We start from the raw sequence: 12510 nt of genomic DNA on the forward strand, positions 1-12510 counted from the left end.
CTAAGACTCAAGTAGTGCACACACATGCACTTTGAAAACGATTCAGTCAGTAATTATGCAAAAGTTGGTGCAGTTTGCATTCTGGGAAATGTTACAATCAATTAGAAAAGAGCCAAATACTCAAGGGGAGGGTAAAAATGACAAGCATGAAACAGCTGATTAAATCCATTGAACAGCCAAACTTGTTTTTGTTTTGTTTTTTGAAAAATAACTAAAGAAGGGGACACTTGGGCTCTTTGAACCTCAAATGAAACTTGAAAATCCCAAGAATCTCTAGTTCATTTGTTTCATTTATATGAGTCAACTGACAAATTCTAAGTCATACATAGGATTTCACAGTGTTTTCCAACTTGGAGCTACATAACCAGCCTTTTGGCTTATGAGCAAATGAATAATTTTTAATCATCCATTTCATAACCTATTAAATGTTGAAAGGCACAAAAAACACTTGGAATGAGAATGGTAAAAAATCATAGTCCAAATAAATCATTATATTATACAATATATTGAATAATAATGAATGGCTTGCATCCATTGGAAGGGTTCAATGAATCCCTGTAGTGTTGCTATGAACAGTTGCCGAGAAGCAAAAAGAAAAAAAAACCTCATTCAAAAACATCACTCAGAACTGTTCTAGTGGAAATGAATTATTGAAATGTTGATTACTGTGCTTCAAAAGCTGCATAAGAGGGAACAATCTGAAAGGTTCTGTTAGCTTTTCAGAACATTTGGAATGTGTACATTTATTTTTAACAAAAAGGTTCATGGAAAAAATGAGAATCTGCTTGTTATTCTTACAATATGACCATTTTTAGGGGATTATTGCCAATTATATTCTTTAATTTCAGAAGATCAGATGAAACTTGGGAGATAGCATTAAAGATAATGTTAGTACTTGATGGTAAATATGAATGCCATAATTAGATATAACAAAACACAATTATTACTAAATAGCATTTAATAAGGAATTAAAGTGAAGAGGTTGGCAAGTTTGTCACTCACCAGTCTTCCCCGTATATACTTTTAGAGTACATTCAGAAGTGCTTGGAACTCCCAAAATAAATGGAGTGACATTTATATGCATTCCTACAGCAACCCCCTGTGCCCCCCCAAGCTTGTCCTGAGGGTGGGGGATCCTTGTGGGATGTGGTAAGCAGAGTGGAATGATAAGAAGGGATCAACTAGCAGAAATTTTGTATCTGTTCTTTGTATCTGTCAATTCCACCCTACTACAGCCCTTCAAAGTACATTCAAGTCGGTTCCTGGGGATCCACTAACCCTCTAGAGTAGCTTTTTGGGTGGTGTAGGGGACAGCAGTCAGAAGGGGAAGAAAACAATATATTGAATCCTGCCCAAAATCCAGCAGAACACAGCTATCGCTCTTCCTCTTGCTCTGGCACCCAAAGTGTTCCCCAAAGTATTGTTCCTTCAGGACAGGGACTCCCAAGAATAATATGAAGTGGGAGCTGGAGGTCTACAGTAGAGGTCCCAAACTTTCAGTGTAGCTTGAGGGTACCCTTCTTGCAAGAACCCCCAAGTTTTGTTAAGATTAGGTCAGGGCCCCCCGAGTTATGGGGTCCCCCCAATTGGAATAAAGCCATTAAAAACACATTTGCGGCTTTCCGCAGCTCCGGGGGGCATTTTTGGAGGTAGAGGTCTCAAACCTTCAGGGTAGCTTGGAGGGACCCTACTTGCAAAAAACCCCATGTTTTGTGAAGATTGGGTCAGGGGGTCCCGAGTTATGCCATTCCCCCCCATCCACCCATTGGAATGTTTGGGAGCAGGCAATCCTTAATGTGCATCTAGAGAGCGGCAAATCCAAGGCAAAACCTCCCACGCATAAATGGCCAGAGTCTCTGTGTGTGAGTCTGCTAGAATCATATTGGATTACTCCTGAGTCCTGACTCCAAGTCCCAGTCCCTGCTCCTGATGGAAGAGAAGACAACCACAGTATGACCCATTTTGGGGCTTTTCTCTATAACTTTTTTCCTGTGTGTGTGTATGTGGGGGGGGAGAGATTCTCTCTGTGTGTGTGTGTGAAAGGGGAAGCCAAAGGGGGGTGGGTTTACCTGTTCTGCTGGGGGGTGGCCTTGATTGCCTCTGTGTGGGACTGTACTTTCTGCTGTTTTCACCGGTTGCCAACTTAGTCTGGAGTTAACTGTGGGTCAGTGTGTGAGTCTCTCTCTGGCTGGCTCCTATTGTTTCCAATGGGCTGTGCAGCCGCTCCTGTTGTTTATAATGGGCTAGCCTGTCATTCGTTTTAGTACATCCCATGTCAGTGAGTCTCTCTCTGTCTGGCCAGTTCTTCTCCTTCATTAGGAATTTGTGTCTTCTGGTTCGGGGGGGCTGTTCTGCTGGCAGGGCTTGATTGCCTCTGTGGAGTGTGATTTGGGGGGGGGGTTACCTGTCCTGGGGTGGCTTGATCTCTTTGTGAGTGGGATTGTTGCTGTGGAAGATTTGAATCCAGCAGCATGACATCTATCAATACTGAAGATATGCAATATGCGCAGGTCGCACTTACGCAAGTAGCGTTATAAGATGCACTTTGGCTGTGTTGAAATGAAAAGATAAGTACGTTACCCATGCTAGTTACACTGTTTACTTACGCTTTGAGCGGGATGCACTTTCGGCGTGGTTACATCGGCTCTTAGAAGCCACGGACTGGCTTCTACTGTGTGTGTGTGGGGGAAGCCAAAGAGGGGGCCCTGTCCGGGGGGGGGCTTGATTTCCTCTTTGCGAGTGTGATTGTTGCTGTTTTCACTGGTTGCCACCTTCACCTGGAGGTGTGTCGGTGAGTCTCTCTCTGGCTGCCCCAGAAACAATGGGAGGTTTTGCCTTGGATTTGCCGCTCTCTAGATGCACAGTAAGGATTGCCTGCTCCCAATCATTCCAATGGGGGGATGGGGGGAACGCATAACTCGGGACCCCCTGACCCAATCTTCACAAAACGTGAGGGTTCTTGCAAGAAGGGTCCCCTCAAGCTACACTGAAAGTTTGGGACCTCTACCTCCAAAAATGCCCCCTGGAGCCGCGGAAAGCCACAAATGTGCTTTAAATTTCATGCTGAATTCCATGGATCCGAATAGGGGGAGTTTGGACTTCGGCATTTCCTGAATAAAAATGGGCCGAATTTTGACAAATCCGAATTTTACTGAATTTTTTTTTTCAACAGCCCTAATTCAACCATGTTATACCCCGATTTCCTAAGGGCCAAGCTACACATTACATTTTTTAGTGAGTTGGGTTGGGGCTTCTTGGACCTGACTCATTTTCCCTGCAGACCCACAGCATCTGCAGGGAAAGGCATGTTTAAACTCCTCAAGAGTCTGATTCTGCTCAGAACTCCGGAACCTTCTCCTCCACACTGTTTTCCCAAGACCAAACAACCCCTAGAGGGAGTTATTTGTATAACTTCAGAGCAGTACGTGGAGTATTCCAAGCAAGTGCAACTGCAAAGTCATACAAATAACTTCCTGCCGGGGCCATGTCAGCTCAGGAAAACTGACAGCATTCTGGCAGAATTTCATTCTGACAGAGGGAAGGGCTTTCCTGCTCTGGTGCTGCGGTTCTGAGCAGAATCAGGCTCCTGGTGACTTTAAACATGCCTTTCCCCACTGATGCTGATTAACTGCAGGGAAAGCAACTTGGCCGTGGGGAATCCCGACCCAACTTTTCAAAAAAAAAATGTAACATGTAATAAAGAGGTCTGTGCTACATTATTGTTCCAAACGTACAGAGTGTCTCTTAGATTCATAAGGTTCATAATAATCTTCTAGAATATTCAGCACTATGGTGGCTAGCTTTAAATTAGGAGCAAAATTCCAGTGGCAGTGACTGTAAATCTGAATGTCTGTAATTCTGAAAATATGGGCAAGTCATGTATCTGACAGAACAGAGGGGAATGTATTTTTCCATTTCCTCCACCTGTTAACATTTAGATGGGGGAGTTAGGAATGGCAGTTGTGAATGATTTTGCGCTCACAGAAAGAGGCCGTGATCAATGGTGTGTGCACAAAGTTTCATTCTGACAGCATTCCTTTGCAACTAATGGAGTACTGCTGTACAAAGAGAGACCCTGAACTTTAGGGGGCTGGAAGGGAGTGCAGAGGACTATGGCAGGCCAGAACAACTAGAATATTATGCATAAATTTCAATCTTAGCCTGCATATGTGACAGCAATTCTGTTCATGTTCAGGTCTGCATCTAATTCGTGCCTGAGGCTGCTAATCCCACAAGTGACATGTGTGTGTATGTTTGCTTCAGCACATAGATCTAATTCACCTGGATTGTAACATGAAAATATGAATTATAATCCAGTGTATTCAAAATAAATATACCGTTTGATTATAAGGTTAATATGCATTTTATTTTATTTTAAAAGAAAAACACATATTACACAATTTACAAATGCATTTAAGGAAACGTAGTAATAAACTCCCAAAGTGTCTTCTGGAAAAAAATGAGATGCTCTTTCATAGTCATCAATCACCAGGAAAAAGAAAACAGTGATTCTTTGCTTCTTTCAGATTCCTACTTAATATTCTTTTATAAGGGTTAATTGTAATGAATAACATTGATTGGCACGGGGTAAAATATGGACCACTTTGCATTTTGGTCTCTCAAGGTACATCCACTGAGCTTCATCAACTTCATCAGACTATCAATAAGCCACACTGATAAAGCATTTTAGATGTTAGAGAATGAATTATATCTTCTATAATTATAACCCTTTGGCCTCCACTCTGAAACTCTCCTGCTTATCCTCTGCCTGATAATAGTAAAAACCTTCCTAGAACAATCACAATGTAATCTGCAGAACTATAAATGCACCTTGATGGAGATCACAAAACTAAGAGTCATGCTGATTCCCCATGACAGAGAACCCGATCTATAATGTAACAGAATGACACAGAGTAATTATAAGTAAGTGGAACTAATTGTTCACTTAAAATCAATAATTACTACCATTGCCTTCAAATGATGCCTTTGGATAACTGTACCCCTAAACTTTTTATTCCTCCTCCTCCCCTATGGTTCCTCTGCATATACACAGGAAGCACAATGGGTCAGAATAAGAAGGAGGGAGGGAAATAGAACTGCAATCCACTAAAACTAAGGTGGCAAAAAAAGGAAACATGGGGAAAAGTGAATCTAGTCTTAACAAGCAATGGTGTTTGGGATGCCAACCTCCAGGTACTAGCTGGAGATCTCCTGCTTTTACAATTGATCTCTAGCTGATAGAGATACGTTCACCTGGAGAAAATGTCTGCTTTTGCAATTGGACTCTATGGCATTGAAGTCCCTCCCCTCTCCAAGCGAAGAGGGACCTGGCAAACCTAAATGATGTATGAATTTTAATAAACAAGCAGCAAGAGTCAATAAAAATGTAAATAAAACACTCCTTGTGGTAGAATAGAACAAAGGACCAAACATTTTTGACAATGTCTTCATCAGTGTTCTACTATTCCAAAATACTGATGTAAGATGTGTCATATCCTTACATCAAAGAATATGAAAATCTGTACATATACACAGGGATCTTGGGTCTTCAATAGATCTTGAAAGGCAATACCCACAAAACAAAATTTCCAAACTGCTGCTAAACTATAGTTGTCTCGTTAAACCAAGTGAATCCAATTTTCCTTGTCAAGATCCAATAACCACAGCATATTAAGTTTTTCCATTGAGGTGTTCACTGAGTTGCCATAAAGCATCATAAATGGATACAAATATCTTGGCAACACTGCTTTGCTTAAACCTGGTTAATAAGATTTCTGTACTGGGATCTTGTAGGAACTATATTTTGTTTTAACTGTGTTATGTTTTATTCTGACACAAAGAGTGTTTTATGTACTATGATTTTGCTGTTTGTTTATTAACATTCATATATCATTGCTTTTTAAGAATCGATTAGGTTATTCCTAGGGAAAGAAGCAGGCATGGTATAGCCTGATCCTGTCAGATCTCAGAAAATAAGCAGAGTCGGTGCTCGGAAGGGAGACCACCGAGGAAAACTCCGCAGAGGAAGGCAAACCAAACCACCTCTATTTCTCACTTGCCTAGATAGTCCCTTGCTGGGGTCACCATAAGTCAGCTATGACTTGACAGCATTTTGTACACACAACTTATTCTCATTTTTCAAATGTCCAGATGAATTCAGAGAAGGGATTACTGTCTGTTTCAGATCATGCAGCTGTTCCTCAAAAACTACATGCATTTCCATTTCCAACAAACCATTTTACCGCATGTGCCTGCTTACATTCTGGAAACTAACAATATACAATGTTGTTTAAGGAAGCTTTCCCTTTCTCACAGGAACTGCATGTGATCCCGTCTTCTTGTTAATTGTGCGATTTTAGTCTCACCTTTATTATTATTTTTTTAAACACACATGATTTTAACGGTTGGAAGCTGCTCTAATTTTAGGGAGGTGAGCAAGATATTTTAAATCAGTAAACCAATCTCTTTATTTATGGGAATTATTCCAAATGCCCTCTTTATCCAGACCAAATTATCAGATAGTGGTTACTTGAACAAGGATAACTTGTCTCTAGTGGACAATTCACACAATGTCTCTGTTATGAAAGTGTGTAGCCAAGGACATAAGGAGACAACACGCACTGCTTGTTTGTACATATTGGCCCTTCCAGTGTTACTGATATCAATACGCAGATATAAAAGTAGGCTTACTCTTTTTCACATCAGTATATTTGTGGCCATGGCAGCTGAATGGAACCTCTACAGGCAGAGACAGTATTCCTCTGAATACCAGGTACTGGGGACAAAGGGTAGATCTGGGCCAGTGCTTTTATGCCTTGCTTGTGAATTTGCCAGAAATTGTCTGGTCCCTGTTGAAAACAGACTACTGGACCAGTCCAGGAGATCATTCCTTATACTTGATGTACTTGATTCTTATTGTTGAAATACTTGCTCTGACAGTAATGTTGTTTCCTTTTTTCTTGGCAGATTGGTAGAATTGACGTCCATAGTCCCAATCAATGGACACTGGGGAGTCATTTCCAAGTGTCTGGCATATAGCAAAGCTGTTTCAGATCCTTTTGTGTACTCTTTGTTACGACATCAGTACAAGAAGACATGGAAGGACATCATAAACAAAATCCTTAAAAGAAGTTCAATAAATTCATCAGCCCTCACAAGCGAATCGCAAAGTCGGAATATTTTTCAAGCAAACGAATAAGGAGGCCAATCTGAACAACTTGTTAAATGTGGGCTAATAATGGGGGGGGGGAGAAGTGGAGGAAGATTAGCAGGTGCCTCCTTAATATTATCAGCTGGCAATAAGCTGGAAAGCTTGCCTTTGAAATCTCCAGTGACCTGGGTAATGCATTTCATAGCAAAGTTGGCTGCCTTTCAAAACTGATATTCAGTCTTGTCTACAAAATCTCTACCAGCTTCATGAAATGTGTGTGTCCGTAAAGGCAACGTCCTGTCTTTAGCCAATGTTGGTTGTCCATTGGTATGGTAACAAGAAAGGGTGTATTACATGTCCAAAAAAACAACTACTTTTCCCTGACTGGAGAATCTTTGGACTTCTATGCTAGTTTTGGCATGGGACAGCAGATCAACAATTTGCTAGCATGTGACCATGAGAACAATCAAGAACAAGTGAAGTCATCATTCCTGATTCTTTTGAGATTGCCCTTATTTGGCTAGACCTGATTACATATAAACCTGGGACATCTGAACGCTAGTGTTTAGCATCCCTCCCCCCTCAGTCTAGATGTGTGCTGTTCTGTCGCTGTGCAAATAGAAAGCCAGAGGCTCTTATGGTGGCTTAGTTTAACGTTTGTCTAGTGACACTCATACCCCTGGTATACCAAAGAGCAATCGCTTTCATGTCACCACAAGTGACATATCCAAATGATTCTTATTTCAGGGACTGCATGTAGTGCTTCAGTATGACCGGTTTCCTAAGACATGCAGGTTTTGGTGACCCACTTTCCAGTTGTTTGACAGGGACAATCACTGGCTTGGCTAACAGAGTCTACAGGTGGGTTTTTGCAGGAAAGGGGATGCTGTACTGAGAGAAAGCTCTTCCCCAGGACACTCGCTATCCTTTCCTATTGTGTATCACCATACCATACCGTGAGAGCAGGAAGATGTCACCGCTTCCTGACCCAAAACGTTTCCATGCTGCAGTAGTTTTCTGACTGTGAAAATGACTATGGTGTTGCTGCATCAAAGCATAGGTGTCTAATGCCCACAGTGCTCTGGCTTGCATAGACTGCTGGGCAGTCTGGAATGTAATGCTCTTCACAATGCAATAGCTAACATCCTTTTTTGGACAACAAAGTCCTGCCTGGATTCTTTAAGAACATGTACAGAAATACTGCACAGAAGTCCTCAATCAAGGCTCAGAATTTATCATTTGCACACATGCCAAAAGGATAAAGTTAGCCAAATATGCTTTTATTTTTAAATTAGGGAAATCATCCTAATTATCTGCTAAGATTTAAAAACAAATGTTTGTCATGAAAAAGAGTGACTACAACAAAAATGTGTTTAAAACTATGGGGGGGGGGGGGTTTCCTCTGACCAGAATGCTGTTTCACAAACCTCCAATAATGGGAAGTTAATTTCTAAAATAAAACCCAGTTTTGAGAAAGCAAAACGAAAGAAGATGAGTCATCCCTCCTTCATGCACTATTCCGGGTGCTCTCCATGGAGCGAACCCTTCCTCTCGATCCTTCTTCTCCCATCAGCAGCCCTTTTTATAGCGCTGATGCCAGGGCATGCCAGTGGTACGCTTGCCAAAAACCCTCAAATATTAATGAATAATTTTGCACAAAATCATGAAGTAAAATGCCTCTTTGGAACATTTCTCTTTTTATTCTTCTGTGGCCATTCTGTAGATTTTTTTTAAACCTAGTAAATAACGTCCATTTTTCAAAATGCTGTAGGATGTGTGAAAGAGGAACTGCCTTCTGTCTTCTAATTCTGATGCTACATTTTATTTCTAGTCCCATCGCTTGATCCCTCACATATTAATACATAAGGGACTTTTGAACAAAGGTTCTTGGGCTATTTGCCTTTTTACAATATGCCTTGAATCAAAAGAGAGGGAATAATTTTGCCTTAGAATTTGTGTTTGCTAAACTAAAGTTGCTACCAAGAAGTTGTTGGCATTCTTTGGTACCACTGCTTTGTACAATTACAAAAATGCCATGCTTCTGAAATGATTCGACTAAATTACTCTGACTAAATAACTTTTTGGATCACTTCGCCCTAAATGTAAAATTCAGCAATTGAATATGAGTGCCATTATCTCAGTCAAGAACCCCTGAAAACTTCAGTGTACTCATGTATGGGTAGACCCATTCAGAGATCTGCTTCTTCCACTGAAAGATTTGTTGTGACCACTGCAGGAATACTGAGACTCCTATGGATTGGGATCCTTTCTACATATCTGGCCACTTACAAAATTTTCATCTACCAAATCCTTGACCAGGAACGGCAGCATTTCTATCAATAACTAATTTGTTAACTGGATTATTGATTGTATTGGCAATATATTTGCTACTCATTTTACATTCTAATCAATAAACACTACTCTTATTGACAATATTTTTAAGAGAATGAGCTCATTCAGCTATACCAGTAGGTAACATGCCATTCTGCAGAAATTTATGGCTTACAGTTCCATTTCATGCATATTTCTTTGTTGCCTCACTATTCATCCAGTCAAACTTATGGTTAATGGATGATTTCATAATTATATGGTTTTAGATATTTGACACTGAAGTCCACTTCTAGTCCTTTGGACCGAAGTACCTCATTGATCTTTTTTGTTTGTTTGATTTTACTCCAGAGCTTATTCCTGACATTCATTTCTAGTCATTTATGGTCATCTAAGGCTACAGGTTATATGAGATGGTGTCCATGCCAAATGTTTCTTGCCTGTTAAATAAGACTTAAAGAAAAATCTCAATCTATATTTTAGAATCTAGGTTCTGCTATTGTTTCAAGAGTACTTAATCCGAAATATATATCTTGAGATCTCTATCTCTCTTGAGATCTCTCTCTCTCTCTCTTGAGATCTCTCTCTCGGTCCTCACCCGATGCCAGTAACCAAAGTAGCCTTCTGCCAAGATAACCCTGCTCAAGGGATAATGAATATTCTCTCAAATGAACCTGCCATAAATCTTCATCTGTTATAATGTCTCTAAGGACATGGTTTAAAACTCTAAAATTTGGCACGATGGTAAATTTACAAGTGAAGAAAGACAAAGGGCTAGATCAAGCTGTGAGTTTGCACTGCAGAAGCTTCTCCCTGAGTAGCCCCCCTGCACCCTTTGAAGGGCTAAGAAGTGATGGATGCTTCAAAACAATAAGCAGTGTGCACGGGGAGGGCAGCAACCAGAATGGCCCCTTTCATTGTTCAGCAAGCTGTTAAGGTTTTCATGGACAGCGCTCATACAAAAATGGGAGGGGGGAGGATGACTGTAGTCCACTCATACCATTTAGCACATTGCTCTGGAGGGTCCCCTGATCCTGAATTTTCGGGGAGCTCCTGGGGGCTGCTGAGGAGAAGACAAAGGCAGCGAACAATCACTTCTGCAAGCTTAATTGATTTAAGGAATCTTTAATCCAAATTAAGCCTTTTGAAATCCCATTGAATCCCACTGGAAAATTAAGCCTTTCTTTACTTTTCTCCCATTGAAAGGAATGAGGCATAAAGTTGTTTTGCTTTGAGTGGGCAGTACCACTTGTGATATGGATGATTTGTAGGTAATGTCAAGTTAAAACAAGCTTTTGTCAGCCAGAACCTCAGTGGTGAAAGGATGGGAATGGGGCTGATATTTGGAGGAGGGTCAACAGGGATACCATATCCTGCTATGTGCAGAGAACAGATTTAAATACTAATACCTTGCCCTGCAACCCCATATGTGCTCCACTGTGAAACTTTCACATGCATAGGAAGATCCTATCATTTCAAAGGATGGAAAGAGCCATCTTTGTAAATAAGTGTCCTTGCCCTGAAGTTTCCTCTGCCAATATGAATATATGAATAATATGCACAATGTGCTGCAGCTCCTTGTATGCATAAGAAAATGCTCAGTTTGGATATAAAGGTCTGATCCTGTTCTGTTACACATGTGTAATACTTGTTAGCATAAATGGAACAAAATAAAACCAAAGTCCAATATGAGCTTCTGTGAGTCATGGCTCACTTCTTCAGATATGGATGGAAATGAGACAGTCAGACTAACCCTTTTCACGTTTGCTCAGTGGAGTTCATTTCCAAATAAGTATGTCTAGCATTGCAGCCTGAGGTGCTTACCATAAAGCCTAGGATTGCAATAACCCAATAGCCAATTAAGATGAAATATATACATGCAAATGATTTTGAAATTTAAAGGAATAACTGGAACTTAAACCTCTTCCTCTTAAATTAAATATGGACCAAGCTGTGCAAGCATGCTTCCTAGGCTGTTGAAAGACTGAAACTACATGCATGGCATATCCTCCCATTTCCTGACACCGTGTACCTTGGTTTTTAAGGTAAAGACAGACTGTTGCGTACAGGCAGGTCTGAGTCTCTGCTTTCCACACAGCAATGTATTGGTACTGGAGGAAGCAGGCAACTCCCCAATAAGCACAGAACCAGTACACCCACCATAAAGAAACAAGGTCACTTACAGACGCAAGCTCCTCACCCTCAAGGTCTTGGCTGCGGGCCACAGGCTTTCATCGAAGTTCAGCGACATGGAAAACAGGACTCCAAACAAAGCTTCTCAGGATAAAGGCTAGAAGGAATAAATCTCAGATGCTGTTGTCAGAGAGGGCAGGAATGCAGTAACATTGCTCCCATGAGGCGCTTAATGGTCAGTCTAGCAGCTTATATTGTCTTCTTGACTCTCCAGGTGTTTCAGCTCAACTGTCGGCTTCAGCCTCTGACTCTTCCTGTAGCAACTTACGTCTTTTGTCCAACAGCCGGGCTGAACCGTCTCCTTTGCTGCAGTGCCAATCTAACTTTTACTCTTCTTTTTCCCACTGGTGAAGGAGACCCTGAAGGTGAAAGGTTTTCTCTTCTCTGTTCCTGCTCTCTTGATTCAGGCGGCCAGTCTTCTGGCTCAGAGGCCCCGTCTTGCTATTCCGGTGTTATCTCTTCAGAGGGAGTGAGGCCTTGTTCTGCTGCCTCCTCGTCTTCTGAAGAGTGACTCTCAGGCTGACTCATGGCACAGACACACGTTCTGGTGTTGCAAACCTATACAGAGTTATGTGAGATTAAACCCAGTGAAATCAATGGACTCAGGCTGGAGTAACCCTGCATAGGATGACCCTGTAAGTGTGCTAGAACTGGTTTGAATATTTGTCCCATGGAAACAAATGCTTCACAATGCAGTGGATGTGTGTTCAAACCCCTTACACTAGATTTTAGAATGTCTGTCTCATCATGCGCCCATGACATAACTATGTAAGACAACATACTCACAAAGAGAGGAGTGTGATCTTGCCTACTATCTCCCATCCTCTTGCCTATGCAAA

General features: G+C 41.2%; 1 protein-coding gene across 1 annotated transcript in view; it reads left to right on the plus strand.

Moving 5' to 3' along the window:
• The window catches only part of GPR26 (G protein-coupled receptor 26), a 32627-nt gene extending 25429 nt beyond the window's left edge, over positions 1 to 7198 (plus strand). The window contains exon 3 of the mRNA XM_056850259.1: positions 6967 to 7198. Within this exon, the coding sequence (XP_056706237.1) occupies positions 6967 to 7198 (232 nt within the window). The remainder of the gene's footprint in view (positions 1 to 6966) is intronic.
• The last annotated feature ends 5312 nt before the right edge of the window (positions 7199 to 12510 follow it).

The sequence above is a fragment of the Euleptes europaea genome, chromosome 5 (assembly GCF_029931775.1).
Source record: "Euleptes europaea isolate rEulEur1 chromosome 5, rEulEur1.hap1, whole genome shotgun sequence".
Taxonomy (NCBI): domain Eukaryota; kingdom Metazoa; phylum Chordata; class Lepidosauria; order Squamata; family Sphaerodactylidae; genus Euleptes; species Euleptes europaea.